Raw genomic sequence first — 22,718 nt, forward strand, 5'->3', positions numbered from 1 at the left:
TAGAGAGAGACGGAGGGAGGGAGAGGGACTGAGAGGCAGAGAGCTTTGGGGCTGCTTTCTATCTCTGAGTGGCTTTTCAGATCACATCTCTACTGTCAAGATTGTCTTCACTTTTCCTCACAGAACAAAGGCTTGAGAGAGGTTTTTCTCACAGAACTGACAAGGGGAAAGATTGTGTGATTGTGACTGCTGAGTCCTGTCACATCACATCATCGTGTGCTTTTGTGTAATTTACTCCCCTTCTGGTTGTGGGAAAAACAAACACGATGGCTGCTTAAATCAGAGACAGTCAGTTCGTCAAATTTCTGCCCTGCTAGAGCTGCACCGGTCAAATGTAAGTGCTGTTATTGTGAAGTGGAAACGTCTAGGAGAAACAACGGCTCAGCCGCGAAGTGGTAGGCCACACAAGCTCACAGAATGGAACCGCTGAAGCGTGTAGCGTGTAAAAATAGTCTGTCTTTGGTTGCAACACTCACTACTGAGTAGAGGTCGACCGATTATGATTTTAATGCCGATACTGATTATTGGAGATCCAAAAAAAGCCGATACCGATTAATCCGCCAATTTTTCAAAATATATATAATGACAATTACAACAATACTGAATGAACACTTATTTTAACTTAATATAATACATCAATAAAATCTATTTAGTCTCAAATAAATAATGAAACATGTTTGGTTTAAATAATGCAAAAGCACAGTGTTGGAGAAGAAAGTAAAAGTGCAATATGTGCCATGTAAAAAAGCTAACGTTTAAGTTCCTTGCTCAGAACATGAGAACATATGAAAGCTGGTGGTTCCTTTTAACATGAGTCTTCAATATTTCCAGGTAAGAAGTTTTACGTTGTAGTTATAGGACTATTTCTCTCTATACCATTTGTATTTCATATACATTTGACTATTGGATGTTCTTATAGGCACTTTAGTATTGCCAGCCTAATCTCGGGAGTTGATAGGCTTGAAGTCATAAACAGCGCTGTGCTTCAAGCATTGCGAAAGCTGCTGGCAAACGGAGGAAAGTGCGGTTTGAATGAATGCTTACGAGCCTGCTGCTGCCTACCACCGCTCAGTCCGACAGCTATATCAAATCATAGACTTAATTATAATATAATAAACACACAAATACGAGCCTTAGGTCATTAATATGGTCAAATCCGGAAACTATAATTTCGAAAACAAAACGTTTATTCTTTCAGTGAAATACGGAAATATTCCGTGTTTTATCGAACGGGTGGCAACACTAAGTCTAAATATTGCTGCTACATTGCACAGCCTTCAATGTTATGTCATAATTATGTAAAATTCTGGAAAATTAATTACGGTCTTTGTTAGGAAGAAATGGTCTTTACACAGTTCGCAATGAGCCAGGTGACCCAAACTGCTGCATATACCCTGACTCTGCTTGCACTGAACGCAAGAGAAGGGACACAATTTCAGGCACCGCATTGATTATATGCAACGCAGGACAAGCTAGTTAAACTAGTAATATCATCAACCATGTGTAGTTAACTAGTGATTATGTTAAGATTGATTGTTTATTATAAGGTAAGTTTAATGCTAGGTAGCAACTTACCATGGCTCCTTGCTGCCTGCACTCGCGTAACAGGTGGTCAGCCTGCCTCGCAGTCTCCTTGTGGATTGCAATATAATCAGCGTCCAAAAATGCCGATTACCGATTTGTTATGAACACTCGAAATCGGCCCTAATTAATCGGCCATTCCGATTAATCGGTTTACCTCCACTACTGAGTTCCAAACTGCCTCTGGAAGCAACGTCAGCACAATAACTAACTGTTCGTTGGGATCTTCATGAAATGGGTTTCCATGGCAGAGTAGCTGCACATAAGCCTACAATCACCATGCGCAATGCTAAGCGTCGGATGGAATGGTATAAATCTCGCCGCCATTGGACTCTGGAGAAGTGGAAACGTGTTCTCTGGCATGATGAATCACCCTTCATCATCTTGCAGTCCAATGGAATAATCTGGGTTTGGTGGATGCCAGGAGAACGCTACCTGCCCGAATGCATAGTGCCAACTTTAAGGATTGGAGCAGGAATAATGGTCTTATGGAATTATGGTTTGGGCTAGGGCCCTTAGTTCCAGTGAAGGGAAATATTAATGCTTCAGCATAGTTACAATCCAGACGATTCTGTGCTTCAAACTTTGTGGCAACAGTTTGGGGTAGGCCTTCTCCTGTTTCAGCATGACAATGCCCCCGTGCACAAAGCTAGGTCCATACATAAATGGTTTGTCGAGATCAGTGTGGGAGAACTTGACTGGCCTGCACAGAGCCCTGACCTCAACCCCATCAAACACCTTTGGGATGAATTGGACCGCTGACTGCAAGCCAGGCCTAATCGGTCAACATTAGTGCCCGAGCACACTAATGCTCTTGTGAGTGAATGGAAACAAGTCCCCGAAGCAAAGTTCCAACATCTAGTGGAAAGCCTTCTCAGAAGAGTGGAGGCTGTTACAGCAGCAGAGGGACCAACTCCATCTTAATACCCATGATTTTGGAATGTGATGTTCGACAAGCAGGCGTCCACTTACTTTTGGTCATCTAGTGTATTTGCATGCATTAGCCAGATGCGTGTAGGGTGCGCGATGCGACAGACATTTTGCAGGTGGGGGGAGAGACCGAAAGAGGGTGGAGGAGGCTTGGCTTGACGCACTGGAAATCTTGCTGTTATGGTATGCATACATCTGATTTAGGCCCACAGAATAATACCTACGGAGGAGCGGCTAAAGTGAAGGAACTTTGAATGTCTTTGAACTTCTTCAGAGTTGGCTTAACATTGGACCAGCTAGCTAGCTAAAAGGCTTGTGTGTGCAGAGCAGCACCAGAATTTAAAATAAAAACACGTCATATGTTTTTGAAGTTAACAAATTCAATGTGAAACGTGATAACTATAGTATCACTAACTTCTCTAATAAAAAAAACCTCTCCCTAATTTCTGAATCACCCTTGTAATGTCAGTAGCTAGGCTACTAGTCTATAGATGTGTTCGAATACCCATACTAACATACTGTCTACTACATACAGTACCCGTCAAAAGGTTGGACACCTACTCATTCAAGAGTTTTTCTTTAATTTTGCTATTTTCTACGTTGTAGAATAATAGTGAAGACAAAACTATGAAATATCACATGGAATCATGTAGTAACCAAAAAAGTGTTAAACAAATCAATATATTTTAGATTCTTCAAAGTAGCCACCCTTTTCATTGATGACAGCTTTGCACACTCTTGGCATTCTCTCAACCAGCTCCACCTAGATTGCTTTTCCAACAGTCTTGAAGGAGTTCCCACATATGCTGAGCACTTGTTGGCTGCTTTTCCTTCACTCTGCAGTCCAACTCATCCCAAACCATCTCAATTGGGTTGAGGTCGGGTGATTGTGGAGGTCATCTGATGCAGCACTCCATCACCCTTCTTCTTGGTCAAATAGCCCTTACACAGCCTGGAGGTGTGGTGGGTCATTGTCCTGTTGAAAACAAATGATAGTTCCACAAAACGCAAACCAGATGGGATGGTGTATCACTGAAGAATACTGTAGTAGTCATGCTGGTTAAGTGTGCCTTGAATTCTAAATAAATCACCAACAGTGTCACCAGCAAAGCACCATCACACCACCTCTTCCATACTTCACAGTGGGAACGACACATGCAGAGATCAACAGTTCACCTACTCTGCGTCTCACAAAGACACGGCGGTTGGAATCGAAAATCTCAAATTTGGACTCATCAGACCAAAGGACAGATTTCTGCCGGGGTAATGTCCATTGCTCGTGTTTCTTGGCCCAAGCAAGTCTCTTATTATTATTATTATTATTATTATTGGTTTCTTTGCAGCTATTCGGCCATGAAGGCCTGATTCATGCACTCTCCTCTGAACAGTTGATGTTGAGATGTGTCTGTTACTTGAACTCTGTAAAGCATTTATTTGGGCTGCAATTTCTGAGGCTGGTAACTCTAATGAACTTATCCTCTGCCACAGAGGTAACTCTGGGTCTTCCTAATTCTAAACGAAAGGTATCCTTTCAGTTCAGCGTATTAGCGCCTCACCTGTATACCGGAAGTTGATGCTGTTGCTATGCAACCTCTTGCTAGCTTGTTGGCATAACAAATTACTAGCTAGACATTTTAAGATTTCGGGTGTGTTTTGTATATTCAATCTGGAGTGCATTTTGGGCGTTCGTAAATCTAAAGTGTTGTCAGATTGTTCTGTTGGTAAATTCAGAGCGTTTCGTTCTTGGAGCGTTCAGAACACACTGATGCTCTGGTGGAGGAGTAGGGTTGATCCGAGCGTTCTGACCTCACAATGGCTGTCAAGCACCCAAGCGAACGTTGGCTAGCTTGCAGCTACTAACATACACAAATGAGAGAACACCTCACTCTGACCATTTTACTCGCCTTAGCAGAGTTGGTCAGGCTGTTTTCATGTTATCCAGAGCATTGGTGACTGTAACTGTGCTGCTGCCCAAAAATTATTTATGCTTATTTTTGCCGACGTTTACTGACACCGGCCATATTCAACGGGTGTTGAGCGTTCGTAAATTCATCAGTGACTCTGCTCTCTGGCATACTCACATTAGAGTGCTCTGAAATCAGAGTAGAAAGCCAGAATTAACAATGTCCATTGAGAATGCACAACGACTACACCATTTAGCTAAGAATGACGTGAATAATCAAATCCATAAACGTTGGGTAGTTAATATACTGCCTGGTAAGTTTGATTTATTAGTATCCAACTAACATTAGCTAACATACCGGTACATACTGCTGTAATGCTATGCGGTTCGTAAGGATAGTGTAGCTAACAAATTGTCAGCCAACATAAGGTGTAACTTATTTAAAAAGTCATTACTTTATTACATTGCTCAACATTTTCGTAATATGTCATAATTTGTCAAAGCAATGAATTTGTATCCCCTCTCGTTGTACTTCGGCTGAATATTTTCCGCCATTTTCTTCAAATCTGAAAACGTTGTGGCATTTTCTGAACAGCATGTACCTAGTGTCCACTGTTGTATTCTTCACATTTTGATGAATTTAGTACGGCATCCGGGAACTTTTAGCATACTAACTATATCCATACTATGACTAATAAGTATACTACATACTCAATTTATATCACAAATAGTAGGGTTAGGGCGGTTAGTATGAGTATTCGAACACAGCTTATGCTTCTGCTGGTGAGGGGCAGGTTGTCTAAGTGCGCACACACACACTGGCAACAGATTTTCAGCTGGCAGGCAGACACTCAAATAGGTTTCTGAGTGACAGAGTAATGGCTTTGCATAGGCACTTTGTTGGACTGGAGAAAAACTCCTTTAAAGGAACGTTTTAACCGGATCCCATGCTTTTAAATTAAGTTCTGTTCTGGGACTGTATAGATCACCTTCGTTCCCAGTTCGGATTCTGTTCCTCAAAAAATAAAAACATGGTGACTAATTTTCATTTGGAATAGAGATGTGGGGTTCTATGAGAAATCAATTTCAAACATTTCATTTACAAGGCGAAATGAAGTCTGGCATTAAGAAGCGTAGAGGCTAGATTGAAAGCCCTCAGCAGTCCTGGTCGACCAGTATTGCCTCTGCCTGTGTCTGCAGGAGAGGTTATTATGGCTGGGTAGGCAGCCAGGTGCAGTAGAGAGAAAGACCAGACATACAGACAGGCAGGAGAAGAAAGGGAGGCTTTTGGGATAATTTTGTTTTTGATGTCAACTCAACTGCGCAGTCATCACTACACCTGGTGCTGGGATGGAGCTGACAGCGCGTAATAGAGCACATCTCTCTTGCTCTTATTCTCTGCCTTGTGTACTTTCTATACCTCCATCTTGTCTCTGTCCTTTCCTTCTTCTCTGCATCCTCTTTCTGTCTTGCTCACTCTCTTCTCTCTCTCTCTCTCTCCTCTCTCTCTCTCTCTCTCTCTCTCTCTCTCTCTCTCTCTCTCTCTCTCTCTCTCTCTCTCTCTCTCTCTCTCTCTTCCCCCCCTCTGACTGTGGTCTCTGTTTGATGATAGAGGATGAAGAGTGTCCTGAGTTGCTAGCTTCTTTGATTCCTGCTAATGACGGACTGAAGTCCCAAACCTCCCCAGCCGTGGTCTAGCCTGTCCAGCACCACTCCAATTAGTAGAGGATACCCCCCCCCCCCGTGTGTGTGTGTGTGTACACCCCTCTCATTCGTACTCCAGGAAATTATTATCCAGCCTCGTCTTTGTGGTGAAATTGCCAACGGTCTGTTCAGTGTGAAAACGACATTGTGTAAATGCAGATGATTGCAGACACATATGCCGATGTCACCACCAGGTGCAAGCATCTACTGTGTGAGTGAAAACATATTGGCGTGGGCTGTGGGTATTTTCATTGTGAATGTGCAGAGCGTGTGAGCTAGTTAGTTTATCAGCAGTCTGGCGTGGCTGTTTTAGTGAATATCTGGGTGAGCAGTGAGGCAGAGGAGAGCTGTTTAAATGTGCTTGATGTCCATCTGCAGCAGCCAGGTGTTGATTACAGAAGAGCGAATCATTACTATACAGTACATGACTCAGTGACAGAAGGACAGACGGATAGAGAGATGACTCGCTGACAGAACTAAAGACACTGACAGACAAAAAGGGCTTCATTACCATACGTGACTCGCTGATGGACAGAACGACAAACTGAGAGGGAGACGACAAACAACCTCTTTCTCTAGAGTTTGCTCACTACCAGACCCGCATGGGTTCAAATATTAATTGTTTTCTTTCAAATATTTCAGCAGCGCCTTATTGAGCTGGCCTGGTGCAATGGAACAAATGTAATAGTCCTAAAAGTGCAAGATCCTTCAACTGAAAACAGACCTACCAGTGAGACAAGTGTTCATCCTGAACAGGGATGGGGTGGGAGATGATTGAAAGAAGTTGGAAGGGGGATGTGGGGAGGGTGGGAGTGAACTTTGGAGAGAGGGATGAGAGAGAAATAGCCTTTAGAATTGAAAGTAGATATATTTTGGGGGTTCCCGTCAAGGAGAGGGAGGGAGAGCAATAGAAAAGAAATGGACAGTAAAAGGACCAAGACCACAGAGCAAAATTTGTATGAATGGAGTGAATAGTAAAGGGGAGATGAGAGAGGGGTGAAGATGAGAACAGAGGAGATGGATAGATGGGACTCAGATGGCAGAGAGAGATGGGATTAGGAATCATGAACCAGAAAGATGACCCAGCCCAGGCGTTCCATCATGGCTGTCTCTGGCTGGCTGACGACCCTTGATGCCACGGCAGTAGGGGGCGGAGGGGGCATTAAAAATTCAACACTCTCTCGGTGACATTATATTTGGCTGTCATTCTTTTTTTTGGGGGGGTGGGGGCAGATATTACCAGCAGAGAAATCATCCATGGTGGGTGGAGGAGTTTTTCCCTTCCTTTAATAAATGGAGTAATTGAACTTTCCATCTCACAGTGGGTTCCTTCCTGGTGCTCTGCTTGCATTATTAACACAGTGGAAGGCAGGAGGAGGAGGAGGTGAAATGAGAAATATGCATGGATCAGTCTGAAAACGAGTCCCTAGCTAGACCAAATACAGTACCTTCAGAAAGTATTCACACCCCTTTACTTTCTCCATATTTTGTTGTTAGTCAGAATTTAAAATTAAGGTTGTGTCACTAATCTATACACACTACCCCATAATGTCAAAGTGGAATTTAGTTAGTACATTTCTAAGCTGAAATGTCTTGTCAATAAGTATTCAACCCCTTTTGTTATGGCAAGCCTAAATATGTTAAGGAGTAAAAATGTGCTTAACCAATCGCATAATAAGTTGTGTGGACTCATTCTGTGTTTTAATAATAGTGGTTACATGGTTTTTGAATGAATTCCCCCATCTCTGTACCCCACACAGAATTATCTATATAGATCCCTCAATCGAGTAGTGAATTTCATGCACAGATTCAGTCACAAAGACCAGGGAGGCATTTCAATGCCTCGCAAAGAAGGGCACTGATTGGTAGATGTGTTCAAATAAAAAAGCAGACTCTTAATATCCCTTTGAGCATGGTGAAGTTATCAATTAGATTTTGGATGGCGTATCAATACACCCAGTCGTTAAAAATATTCAGGAGTCCTTCCTACTGTAACTCAGTTGCTGGAGAGGAAGGAAACTGCTCAGGGATTTTACCATGAGGCCAATGCTGACAGTTTAATGGTTGTGATTACTGAGGATGGATAACAACATTGTTAATGTACTAACATAAATGACAGAGTGAAATGATGGAAGCCTCTATAGAATAAAAATATTCCAAAACATGTATCCCCCAAAAAATGTGGCAGACAAATTCACTTTTTGTCCTGAATACAATGTGTTTGGGGCTAATCCAACTCAACACATCATTGAGTACCACTCTTCATATTTTTAAGGAAGCTGATGGCTGTGTCATGTTATGGGTATTGTCATTGGCAAGGATTAGGGATTTTTTTTGTTGATAAAAATAAACAGAATACAGGTGTAAGAACAGGGAAATCTTGTTCAATCTGCTTTCCAACAGACACTGGGAGACAAATTCATCTTTCAGCAGGACAATAACCTAAAGCGCAAGGCCCAATCTACATTGGAGTTGCTTACCAAGACGACATTGAATGTTCCAGAGTGGCCAAGTTACAGTTTTGACTTAAATTGGCTTAAATCTATGGCAACAGTTAAATGGCTGTCTAGCAATGATCAACAATCAACTTGACAGAGCTAGAATAATGTTAAGAATAATGGGTAAAACTGTTCAATCCAGGTGTGCAAAGCTCATAGAGACTTACCCCGAAAGACTCACAGCTGTAATTGCTGCCAAAGCTGCTTCTACAAAGTATTGACTCAGGTGTGTGAATACTTGTCTAAATTTGATATTTCTCTTTCATTTTCAATAAATGTGCTAACATTTCTAAAAACATGTTTTCACTTTGTTATTATGGGGTATTGTGTGTAGATGGGTGGAAAATTATATATTTAATCCATTTTTGAATTCAGGCTGCAACATAACAAAATGTGGAATAAATCAAGGGGTATGAATACTTTCTGAAGGCACTGTACTTCTCCTGTGTATGCTAACCTTGCAGATTTGAAGGAACTGGATTATATAACTTTATATAATTATAACACTTCCACCATATAACAGCTTATATGGTGGAAGTGCACAAAATCACCTCAACCTCCATGATTGGTCGACTGGGTTACTGATTACAGCCAACTGATTACCAGGACCTCTCTGATTGGTTCGCTCGTTAACCGATGATACCCACTGATCCGCATGGACTTGGATTGGTACTGAGTGCTTACTGAAGATAAACGTGGCTTCTTTGAATGGCTTCAACTTCCCCTTGGAATGGTTTTTTCTTTCGTTATACCTAATGAGCTCTTCTACATACGTAGAAGTGCCTTCATTTAAAGTGGAGCTCCTAGTCTTGGCTACACCTCTGAATGAGGAACAGTCAACACAGTTTGTGTTCAGTGCACAACCTGAAGTGGGAAGAGGAGCTGCTAATCTGTAAAATAATTATACTGTGCATTCAGAATAAAAATGAGTTTGCCCTGAAGGTCACCTCTCCATCTCTCTCTCCATCTCTCTCTGTGCTGATGAAGGACTATGCTAGCGGAGGGTGGAGGCATGGGGCTTACTTGCTGCTGGCTTCTTCAGCTGCGGCAGTTGGTTCCCTAGGTAGATATGGGTTTGTTCATCTCACTGCCCTAGGACTGTTCTAGTGCTCATCAGTTTCACTTCCCTCATCTTTTTCTTCGACTCTCTCTGCTGTTATTTTGCTCGCTCTCTCTCTCTCTCTCTCTCTCTCTCTCTCTCACACACATATACACACACCCCCCCTTCTAATTGATGTACTCTCTCTTTCTCTTTGTTACTGTCATCTGTTTCTCACAATCTGTATTTCCTAATACAGAGAGAAATTGCTGAGTATGCCTCTCTGTCCAGGCAGTTTGGAGTCCGTAGGGAGACCAGAACTCCCTGTCCACTCATCCACCACAACCTTCCGAACCACAGATTTCAACCTACCTCCCTCGCACAACCTTTCTCTGTTTTCATTACGAAAAGTTCCCTTAGGCTTCTTGCCTCCCTTATCATTCGCCATCCACCTCACTCATCTTATTCCTGTAACACCTGCACACCTGACAAGATTCATTCTCTCATAAACATGTTTTACCGGGTTTGTCCCATGTCCCACACCGTCCATCGTCACCACCGTCTGGCGCACAAACGTCCACCCTACAATGTGTGTCTCGATCTCGTGCACGCTCACGCTTCTTCCGGTATCAGCCATATTGCTCCAGCGTGGCTGGATTTACGTGCGCTGACTGCCTGTGTCTGCCGGTGGGCCCGGGTGGTTGCCATGGAGACCTGGCGTTGCAGTGCTCTGCAGTACATTCGTGCACACTCGTCACGGTCTAAAAATAGAGGGCTGGGCAGGCAGACTGAACGGCCTCATTCTCTGCATGTTGATCATTAGACTCTGAGAAGAGCGAAACTGTGAGACCTGAAGACACTCTGAGCTAGTGGATAGGCTTTAGCTCAGCGGGCTAACACCGTCTTCAGGGACACGGGTTCGATCCCTGGTCTGTCACATATGTACTATATAACTCAGGCTATGTGCCTATGGGGGAAACTAACTCGTCCTCGCCCTGTAGTCCTGCTCATCATCAGTGATAGTCTCTCTCTCTCTCTCTCTCCTCTCCTCTCCGCTGTAGCTGTGGTAGATACACTCTCCTTCTTGTCCCCCAAACCCAGCAAGGAGGTGCCAGACGATCCTATCACCAGGAGGTGTCTAATTGCTGTCTGTGGAGGTGTGAATGCAGACAGACTGGTTAATTACACATCTGTCCCTTCTCTTTGTCTCTCAAACCCAAAACATGCTTTCCAGGCAGTGTCTCTGTCTGTGTGTGTTTCCCAAACCCAAAACGTGCTTTCCCGTCAGTGAACATCATAGAAATGTAGAGGGGTCTGTTTGGTGGGGGTCTGGTTAATGCTGGAAAATATTATTTCTGTATCATTAGCGAGGAAGTGTAAATTGATAAGCTTCTTATTTAATTTGTCATCGGGTTTCATTGTGATGGTTGACGTGTGATGAGCAGTAATGAGGGAGAATGGGCGATATGGAGCACCGGGCTATGGGCGATATGGAGCACTGGGCTATGGAGCTATGGGCGATATGGAGCTATGGGCGATATGGAGCTATGGGCGATATGGAGCACTGGGCTATGGGCGATATGGAGATATGGGCGATATGGAGCACTGGGCTATGGGCGATATGGAGATATGGGCGATATGGAGCACTGGGGTAGTTATGGTGTAGTTACTTGTAGTTATGGTGTAGTTACTTGTAGTTTTGGTTTATAGGGGTAGTTATGGTGTAGTTACTTGTAGTTTTGGTTTATAGGGGTAGTTATGGTGTAGTTACTTGTAGTCTTGGTTTATCGGGGTAGTTATGGTGTAGTTACTTGTAGTTTTGGTTTATAGGGGTAGTTATGGTGTAGTTACTTGTAGTTTTAGTTTATAGGGGTTGTTATGGTGTAGTTACTTGTAGTTTTGGTTTATAGGGGTAGTTATGGTGTAGTTTTGGTTTATAGGGGTAGTTATGGTGTAGTTACTTGTAGTTTTGGTTTATAGGGGTAGTTATGGTGTAGTTTTGGTTTATAGGGGTAGTTATGGTGTAGTTACTTGTAGTTTTGGTTTATAGGGGTAGTTATGGTGTAGTTACTTGTAGTTTTGGTTTATAGGGGTAGATACTTTAGCATTGTAACTGCCCCCCCACCCTTTCCTGAACTTCAAGGAGCCAGAGGCGGTGCGAGCCCTGACCTGTACCCTGCTGAAGGAAGACTTTGGACTGACCACAGACATCCCTCTGGAGCATCTCATCCCCACCGTGTCTCTCCGTCTTAACTACATCCACTGGGTGGAGGACCTGGTCGGAGGCCAAGGGGAACCACGCAGGGGCATCGACCGGTAGATTTATGACCTCCAATAACCACTACTAAATATGGCCCCTCTTCCTATCCTGTTCTCTCTCTCCCTTGAAATGAACCCAAATGAACCATCTATCTTGGTTCAACCATAATTGCTAGGATGCATAATTACCACCACTCCAATCCTATGTCCTGTTTCTGTAGAGGAATAGATGGCTTTTATATGGCCTGTCCCTTTAAGCCCTCCACTGGTTCTTAGTTGTTACATCAGACAGTTGATTTCTCACCTGTCTATATAAAGAAAGTGCACAAATATCCTCAATGCTGAATGGGATGAATAAACTCATTCATTCCCATACAAACATCACATCAGTAATGGAGAGTGATAAAGGTATTTAATGTGTGATCGTGTTTGTTTGCTCAGGGTATATTCCTTCAGCAGTAATCTTTCTGGGTATGACTCATCGTGGTTGCGTTTCAAATGGCATACTATTCCCTACATAGTGCGCTACTTTTGACCAAAGCCCAATGGGTCCTGGTCAAAAGTAGTGTGCTGTATAGTGATTGGGGTGCCATTTGGGACATAGCCTATGACGATGCACTTTTCAGGCTGGCAGAGAAGTGCTGCCTGGCACAGGTCTAGCCCAAGACACATATTTGAAGTCTTAGAGTAGTGCTGATATAAGTTTTGCCTTTGAGATCATAATAAGATTGATCCTAGATCTGTATTCCTACTCTGAGACATGTTTTTAATACAGGCTGACTCTAACTAGTCCCAGAGCAGCTGGCTGCCAGTGGGCATTACAGACTGGCAGGGAGACTGGCAGAGAGGGGCTGTATGTTTGTTGGCACGCCCACCTTCAGATCCCTCATCTATTTCCTGTTGATCACTGGCCAAATCCCCAACCACATGTCATGGCTGGTTTCCTGCTCTATCAGAGACTGTGATGTGTGTCAGTTAGCTCATTAGAGAGAGAAACAGGTCAGTGATTGGTGACCCTGGTCCATTCTGTAAGCTGATTGGAGATGTCACTCTCCTGATGGATATCCACAGGGAATTACTCTCCCAAGCCTTGACCTGCCGGGTGCCATCTCACCCATCTCTACTGCCCCAGGGGACCTCACTGTGGTCAGTTAGATTAGAGGCCCTGGTCTCTGTTAGGCCTGGATGATCTGATCATGGCTGTCTGGCTCACCTCTTATTATTCTGTTATGGACAATAAGAGACAGCGGTAGTGGCATTAAATAGACTGACACAAACACTCAGACACACACCCTGTTCCTCACGTAGTGTGTTATATCCACAGGTACTGGAGCGTCCTGCATCTACCCCCTGCTGGGAGCTTCTATGAACGGCTGGCATTACCTGGCTACTGAGGTAGATGACATTTGCCTTGATTACGCCACCAGGAACGTGGAGCAGAACAACCTCTCTGACCTTATCAAAGGTGAACTGTTTCATTACGTAGTGCTATGAGAGGCTATAACTGATTATAGCTTATAGACACCAGGAGTATAGAGCAGAACAACCTCTATGACCTCATCAAAGGTCAGTGGCAAGTTGGCCATTGGTAGCCGCATTGTAATGTTTTACTGAAAGGAAGATGGCTTGAAACCTTGTTGATAACGTGTCCTTGCCCTGTCTCATGTCCAAGTGGTGAAAGTTCCCCAGAAGACCTTATTAATGGACGCTTTAGAAGAGGAGTCAGCCATTGTCTATGACTTCTGCATGTGTAACCCTCCCTCCTTCGCCAACCAACTAGAGGCTAAGGTAGTCCTCTTTTAGATGGAAAGTGTTTTGAGTATCTGGAATAACTGCTTTATTAATCTCCTTTTCACAGATCATTTTTTCTCATTTTTCTTCTCTTCCTTTCTTTTCCTGTCACGTTTCCTCTTTCTCTTACCCTTTATTTCTCTCCCCATGCCCCTCTTTTTCCCCCTCCCTTCTTCCTCCCCTCCTCATCCCCTCCCTTTCCGTCCTCCTCTCCCCAGGGGGTAAATTCCAGGAACTCTCGTCGTCCTCCCCCCAGCTCAGTGAACACAGGTGGGGTGACAGAGATCATGGCTGAGGGTGGAGAGCTGGAGTTTGTCAAGAGGATCATCCATGACAGCCTGCAACTCAAGACACGCCTGCGGTGAGAGAGAGTGACACACACGCGCATATTGCGTTCCACACACAAACACCCCATTTTGGTCCTCATCAGTACACTGAGCCTTCACAGAAGGAAGTGGGGTAGCGTTCAAGATCGTTTCAGATTGGTTTCAGATTGCTCATGCCTTATATCTGCTCCACTTTCCTAAACCCCAAATATAATATAGAAAAAGATGATGGTTATGTGTTGGTGTTGTTGGGTGTTTGTTCATTACATTCTGTTACAAATGCACCTTTTTAATTTTGGATGAGAGGAAAGGTAAGAGATTGAAGAATGAGAGGACTACTGATGGAGGAGAGCAGGACAGATGGGGTGCAGGGATGGAGCTGTCACCCAGAGTTTGTTTAATGAATTGGCACCAGGAGTAAACAGTCACCCACCCCCTGGCAGTATCCGCACTCCCACAGGGAACAGCTGTGTGTGGGGCGTGCAGATCTCCTCCACACACCACCACCACCACCATTACAAGGCCTGTCAGTGGTGCAGTGGAGTGAGACATGGATGCAGTGGGAGAGATACGCACTATTAGAGTTAATCAGACCGCACACATGCGTGGTGACTGGGAGACAAGTGGCTGACATGGAAGGTGTGTGTGTCACTACCATATTTTTGTGTGGAAAGATGATTGTCAAACACGAGTGTGTGTGCGCGTCGGTGTGCACATATGTTTCAGTGGAAAGATGAGTGGCCCTCACAAGGGGAAAAGTGTCTGTCTCCCTCTGTCTGTTTGCCTGGCTGTGCATGTGTCTGTGTGTTCACACTTGGTGGTGCGCTTGGCTTGTGTAAAGACCATAGATGAGTGTCTGCCACAGGGGAAGGCGTGCCCGCCCTAGTCTCCCTCTCTTCCGACTTTTGTTATTTCCTGTCCTCCCTCTCCTGCCGTGTGTGTAGTGTGTTTGGGGCCAGGGCCAAGGCAGCAGTAGCAGGCTGTCACTCCACACACTGCATGCTGGGACAGCAGAGCTACTGCCAGGTGTCCACGGAAACCAAGCCAGCCCCTCTGATTGGTCCTCTGAGACCCACCATCCCCTCTCCAACCCTCCCTCCCCTTCAACAACACTGAGCTGTAATTACTCTCACCAGACTATCACACACAGATATACGCACACACACACCATCCGCGCCACACACACACACACACACACACACACACACACACACACACACAGTCAAGCACACCCCAACCACCAGCCTTATCAAAGTGATGCCCTCTGCTAATTATTGTCTTTTATTGATATGATAATCACTCTTGGAGGGGTTTGCTTGAAAAGAAATATACGACTTTGCCAAGAATCTGAATGCTTTTGTCGACCCCCATGAGAGATTTTTGTTTTTTGGGGAGGGAAGGTCTTTCTGGAGGAAGGAAGTGAGGAAGCTGTTGTGTGTGTGTGTGTGTGTTAACATGAATGTTCAGCCCCTCCTCGCTGCATGACAAAGTGGGGAACATCTGGGGATATTAGAGTTCCTCAATATTTCATAGTGCCACTTGAGGCGAGGCTTTTGCCCCCCAACCCTACCCAAAATCCTCTCACCCCCAACACTCCCACCCTTACCTCCATTCTGCGGGCGCTTCTCTGAGTGGGCTCTTCCCCAATCTTTCAAGGCTTTTAGTGAATGCCATCAAGCTCATCCGTTTTATTTATTTTTTAGTTGATATTTGTCTAGCCAGATTGGTTTTTGTGTTGTGTTGCCCTCAAACACAGTGTACACTTTTCAGAGTGGGCTTGTTTCCTGTTCCCATTCCCAAACCTTTCAGTGCTTTCAATTAATGCCATTTAGGTCACCAAATTCTTATTTAATTTAATTAAACCTTTATTCAAAACCTTGTTGAAATCTGGTTGGCTGTAGTAGTCTGTGCTGTGTAAAGGTACTGGGTGTCCTCTTCCCTTTTAACCCTTTAAACTTGTGAGATTGGCCTATATGGATAGGGCTACGTTGAAATATTTTATACAGAAATATGAAAAGAATATGCATAACTATGGTAGCAATTGATTAGGAGCAGTTTGGAGATAATGTGTTAATTAATACACAACAGTTCACCTGACAAGACTGAATCACAACATTACACTGTGGATTTTATGTGCATTTTACAATTACTGTACTTTCCCCAAATTTGTTGATAACAAAATAATCTGGATATCTTGAGTAACATAAGAATATTCCTGGTAAATGTGGGGTAGGTGTATCATAAGACAAAACAATGACAAGAGTTTGAGTGAGAGGACTAACTGGTGTCTCCAAGTGGTCACACAGGGCTCTGGTCAAAAGAGTGCACAGTTCCTATGTAATTGTAATGTACTTTTATGACTCAAAGAAGAGTCTTCAACTATAAGGTGCTTTTTTTAAGATCTCCTAGCTGTGCAAACACACTTGTAGTTGTTTCATTTGGAACACAACACTATCCCCGCCATCACACAATTACAGTTAACGCAATCGAAAAACGGTCAATTATAAATCGCAATCTGGGTCACTGGGCATGAAAAGGATTTGAAAGCTTGTTCTATTGCCAACATGACTAGCTAAGTTATAAAATATGGTCTTAGTGTCAAGCATTCACAAGGCAATTCAGAGAAACGGATCATAATTTAGGTGCGCATAGAAAGGAGTCATGAGTGCATTCAGGTGTGTGCACCCTGGCGAATTCTCTTCACAATAAACAAACACAGGATCATTCTGTTCAGGACAACCCAGGGTGTGACGACATGTCATCTTGTAACTGTACATCAAACATAGTGATGATAAATGTTGACACTGTACACATCATGCACACAGAGCAGAACATATGTGACAGTATGCACATTTCAGCTCTACTTTCAGAACTACTGGCTAAAAAGTATACAAAAAAATAATGTCTTAAAGATTGACATTCACATAACAAACACGCCATCCTCACCATACATAGCATTGCTCATAGATATATAGTATCTAGGCCTAATTCATCTAGACAGGAAGGCAAACCAACCAGACTGGGTTTGTCATGCATTGTTTAGTTAGTTTTCCTATCCAGATTGACTCCCTGCTAGGTTCGTCTCTGTCCATTTCTCCTTGCTGGTTAATACTGACGCTCTAAATGCTGTTGTATCGATTACAATAGACTCATCTCTTCATTGCAGAGGAGAGATATTGATCTGCTCTCCTGCTCTGGGCCAAGACATCAAAGCTCTGCTCCTCCATCGAGACTCAAACTGGTCTCGTTGTTGTTCTAGCCCTCTGTCTTTCGCTCTCTCTTATTTTTATTTCTAGATAAACTACAGATGAAATCAGAAAGTCTGTTAGGATCTTCTTCCCATGGAGTCAAGGAGGGAGATCCAATATCTGCGGCTTGTTTGATCTTAGACAGGAGTTCATACCCAGGCTGCTGGACACACACACTCCTAAGATTATTTTTATTTCAGATAGTACAGTTGCATGTTGGGAAAGAAGTGCAGCCTGGCACCTTTTTGAAGGAGGAGTTGAGAAAACATGGGGCGAGTCCACAGACACACACACACACACACATACATACATACATACATACATGCTCACACAGACACACACACACACACACACATACATACATACATACACACATACATGCTCACACAGACACACACACACACACACACATACATGCTCACACAGACACACACACACACACACACACATACATGCTCACACAGACACACACACACACACGTACGTGCTCACACAGTCACACACACACACGTACGTGCTCACACAGTCACACACACACACACGTACGTGCTCACACAGACACACACACACATACATGCTCACACAGACACACAGTCACACACACGTACGTGCTCACACAGACACACAGTCACACACACGTACGTGCTCACACAGACACACACACACACACACACGTACGTGCTCACACAGACAGACACACACACACACGTACGTGCTCACACAGACACACACACACACACATACGTGCTCACACAGACACACACACACTTGGATATATTTGAGACATTTGTCAGAATGGGAGCTCCGACGAGACGACATTTGATGCTCATACATGGTCTTATACACACAGCTCATGCAAATAGGTACAACACACATACAGTGGGCTCCAAAATTACTGGCACCCCTGACTGGCAATGCACAAACAATACTTTAAAAAATATAAACAACATAATTAGAGAGAAACTCAAAATACCAACATGTGAGAAATACTGTACTTTATTAACGTTTCAATGGAACCAAGCAAAATCATACAATTATTTAATACAAAATAAATTTAACCAAAATCAAGGTTTCATAATTATTGGCACTCCTCATTTAGTACTTAGTGCAACCACCTCTGGCAAGGATAACAGCATGGAGTCTTTTCCTGTAATGTTTGACAAGGTTAAGGAACACATTTGGAGGGATTTTGGACCATTCCTCTATGCAGATCCTTTCAAGATCCTTCACATTCTTGGGTTTGCGCTTATCTACTGCCCTCTTCCACTCAGCCCACATCTTTTCGATTGGATTGAAGTCCGGTGACTGAGATGGCCATGGCAGAACATTGATTTTGTTGTCACAGAACCATTTCTGTGTGGATTTTGAGGTATGTTTCGGGTTATTGTCTTGTTGGAAAGTCCACCTACGGCCAAGTCCCAGCCTTCTGGCAGAGGCAACCAGATTGTCAGCCAAAATTGCCTGATACTTGGTGGAATTCATTATGCCATCAATCTTAACCAGTGCCCCTGGACCTCTGGAATTAAAACAGCCCCAAAACATCACTGACCCCCCTCCATATTTCACCGTGGGTATGAGGTTCCTCTCCTTGTATGCATCTCTGTTTCGACGTCAAACATGCCGATGCTGTGTCTGACCAAAACGTTCAATTTTGGTCTCATCTGACCAGAGCACCTTCCAGTCATAATTTAAATGACATTTGGCAAACTCCAAGCGCTTGCGTCTGTGTCTTGGGGTCAGAAAGGGCTTTCATCTGGAACCCTTCCAAAGAGCCTGTGGTTGTGGAGGAGGCGTCTGATGGTGCTTTTTGAAACCTGGCGACCCCAAGACACCACCAAGGCCTGCAATTCTTTCACAGTGATTCTTGGGGATTTTGTTGCTTCTCTCACCATCCTCCCTATCCTGGGGGGCAAAATGCATTTGCGTCCTCTATCCGTGAGGTTTTCAACTGTTCCATATCTTTTGAATTTAATAATTGCCCTGACAGTGCTCAGTGGTATATTCAATTGTTTGTGGATCTTCTTGTAGCCATTTCCAGATTTATGAAGGTCTACGACCATCTGTCTCTTTTCAACTGCCAGTTCTTTTGTTTTCTTCATGGTGTTGGATGACAGCGGGATATTGCATGCGTGCTACCTCATTTTTATACCCTAGTGAAACAGGAAGTGATGTAATGGCTCAATATAGTTCCTTACAACTTAAACTTAAATAAGTGGAATTTAATTTGTGGTTTAATTTTGGTAGATGTTATTTACAATAATCTTTATGGGTGCCATTAATTGTGAAACCTTGATTTGGAGGACATTGATTTTTTTTATTAAATCAATAAATAATTTTGGTTGGTTCCATTGAAACGTTAATAAAGTACAGTATTTCTCACGTTGGTATTTTGAGTTTATCTCTATAATTATATTGTTTATATTTATTTAAGCATTGTTTGGGCATTGCCAGTCAGGTGTGCCAGTAATTTTGGAGCCCACTGTATGCACTGTACCAAGCCCAGGCGTGAGTTAACATACCCGAATGCCCCATACATACCCAATGACAAGGTTAGGTAATGGAGGATTGAATGAGTTCCCTCCTACCATCTAATACCTCCTCTGAGACGGGAGAGGGGGATCAGATACCTTCTGAACCGTAACGGATCAAGCCTGGCTAATACGCTGGCTAAACAATGTCACAACCCAGACCTGATTGAGCTGATTTCTATTAGTGTTGCATGACTGAAACGCATGGCAGGACCCACACACAAACATACACATTACACACACACCAGGCTTAGACACACACACAGTAGGTCAGCGCCGCTAATGTTCATTAGCGCCATTATCCTAGCTATTATCCCCTAGCGCATGACTGCTAACTGACTTGACTATCTGACTATAGAGGTTAGTCTCCAGCCTGTACCAGTCGCTTACCTCAGATTATCAGACCCATTCATTGGGGATGACTGGCAGCTGGCACCAGAATGGCATCACAGCAGCTCCCAAGTGTGTTAACCACACACACACACCATGTCAATCACTGGGGGAGGACCATCCCACAATCCTCCAGAGGTGTCAGAGGGCTGTCGCTGCGTGTCACTGCTCATTAGTGTGAGTGCATCCTTGGCCAACGTCCAGCGCAGGCAAGAGGGTGGGGGTGGAATAGGAGACCTAATTAATATGCTAATGATATTTGCACCCTATCTCTCTCGCGCACTTTTCTCTATCTTTCTCGTTCTCTCTCGCTGCTTGGTTAATTTGGTGAGTGTTTAGGGGTCAACATGGCGCTCTCATAGAGGGATGTCTTCTTTCCACTGGGATCCATTTCCCTGACCTTTGACCTGTATCTCTGGGGCACAGTCCCCACTGAAACCCACCACATATTGATTGTGAAGGGAGGCGGTATCAAGTGGAGAGTGAATACTATTGAAGAGCCTTTTACACTGATCTTTTCCCCCACGTCCTTCATGCTTATTGGAGGCTCTTCTCACGAGTGCTCAGCTCTGGCACTGTAAGCACTGTGTGTAAATATGTACTGTTCACACCTTGAAGGACGTAGTGCAGCTCTCCATCACCTGGACATGCTGGAAATGTGCCTCTACAGAGCTACATGTGTGTATTGCTAACGCTTGTTGGTGTTGTCTTCTCTATTAGTGTTGTCTAATGTTCTCTATCGGTCTGTTTCTGTTCCCAGGTGCCCAAAGTGACCCACACAGAGTTCTGCCAGGGACGGACCATGTGCTGGGCTCTGGCCTGGAGTTTCTATGATGACGTTACTGTTCTGGTAAGCTGGCTCTGGTGGGCGGTGTGGGTGATACCCCTCGGGTCCTCTCCCAACCAGTTCATGTATAGTGGGAGAGTAGAAGAGGAAGGCATAATCATGGCATCTCGCTCTCTCTCTCGTTCTCGCTCTCTTCCCCAGTCATCTAGGGGCATGTCCTAACTATACCCCTGCTGCTTTTCCAGACGTTCCCAACCTCCACACACTTCCTTAATAATGCATTCGCGGCCCATCCCACTCCACTCTCCAGCCCATTCCTTTAGAGAACGCAGGCAGCACTCAACCTGCCCTCTGGGGAGATGTGTGTCCCTCCCCTAATTTGCTGTATCCAGGCAACCGTTGCTGGGGAAGGAGTGTGTGCACATGCACGCCGTGCCATTAGGCTTCTGGGCCGCTGAGGGAGTGATAGAATGAGGAGATGAGGGAGAGTATCATAGAGATCAATGTGAGAGTGTGAAAGCTGGTAATATTGGGAATAAGAGCGAGAGTTAAAGGGAGCTAGAGAGGGGTGGGGGTGGGAAGTGGAGTGTTACAGTATCTGAAGGACTTCTTTGGTCTTTGTGTTGTCTCGTTTGGCTTTCACCACAAAGGCAGTTGAGCAGAAAGATTGGCCTACATTTTACTGCCCTCCTCTCTCCTCTCGGTACACAGTGGAGCACTGCATCATCACCAGGCAGACTGGGGAGAAGTGTGTGGATGACCCCACACCTGTCTTTCTATGTATGATTTGTGCATACGACTGTGTGTTGGTGAGTGTACATGTGTCTGTGGCCTACTTAACCCATGGATTACTAGAGCAGACACCTGTGTACTAGTAACTAGGTCCTCTGTGGCATCACAGCTTGTGTTTTTAACACATCCTGGTGATTCAATCAATAGCTCTGAGATCACACATCTGACTGATGTGTAATGCAGTAAGTGAGTCTCACCAGGCACATGGACAGAATCAGGTCCCTTCACTAAAGAGAGGGAGGGGGAGAGAGACAGATCAAGGATGATGGAGAGAGAGTGAGTGAAGGTACAAAGACCATAAAAGGAAACTTGGAGAGAGAATTAGAGGGAACAAGACATGAGCGAATCAAAGAGAGAGCGTTAAGGGGAGGCCAGGCTATTTCACGGCCTTCTAGCTTCTGTTGTTGGTCTCTGTTCTCTGACTGTCATGTGACACTGTGGGCCCAGAGCAGGGGGTGTGTCTGGCATGCAGCCAGTCAGAAGATTTACAGCAGGGGTCAGAGGTCAACAGGAACAAGAGACCCTGGTATTGAGGTTCTGGTGGCCCCACAGGGAGAGGAAAAGAGGGATAGCCCCCCCCCAAATCTAGGTTAAATGGCCATCTCTCTTCTGCTGATCTGTCTGTGTTTGTGGTCAGTAATTGAATAATGGCCTATTATCTGGGGAGCCATGCTGAGGCTTTGTTTGTTCAGCTGATTTCCCAGGCTTGAGTCCTAGTTGGACAAATGGGGCTGACTGGCTGCTAGAGAGGGAGAAACAGACAGACTGGCTACACTAGACGACTAGAACGAGGTGTGGTCAAAACAGAATACAGAAAGCGACCTTTCTTGTGTGTGTGGACTGAGCACACATTTGAGTGTGTGAGGGAGTGGGTGAGTCAGATTAATAATAGAGAGAAAGACTGAAAGGGAGGGAGAGAAAGAGTAAAGATGAGTCAATGGA

General features: G+C 44.3%; 1 protein-coding gene across 1 annotated transcript in view; it reads left to right on the forward strand.

Moving 5' to 3' along the window:
- Nucleotides 1-22,718, forward strand: part of LOC106581049 (max-binding protein MNT-like) — a 62,543-nt gene that overhangs the window by 1,807 nt on the left and 38,018 nt on the right. Inside the window, 6 exon segments of the mRNA XM_014162740.2 lie at nucleotides 13,239-13,379; nucleotides 13,587-13,702; nucleotides 13,924-14,066; nucleotides 17,480-17,522; nucleotides 17,525-17,551; nucleotides 20,958-21,047. Coding sequence (XP_014018215.2) covers nucleotides 13,239-13,379; nucleotides 13,587-13,702; nucleotides 13,924-14,066; nucleotides 17,480-17,522; nucleotides 17,525-17,551; nucleotides 20,958-21,047 — 560 coding nt within the window.

This window comes from Salmo salar, chromosome ssa20 (assembly GCF_905237065.1).
Source record: "Salmo salar chromosome ssa20, Ssal_v3.1, whole genome shotgun sequence".
In the NCBI taxonomy this organism is placed as follows: Eukaryota; Metazoa; Chordata; class Actinopteri; order Salmoniformes; family Salmonidae; genus Salmo; species Salmo salar.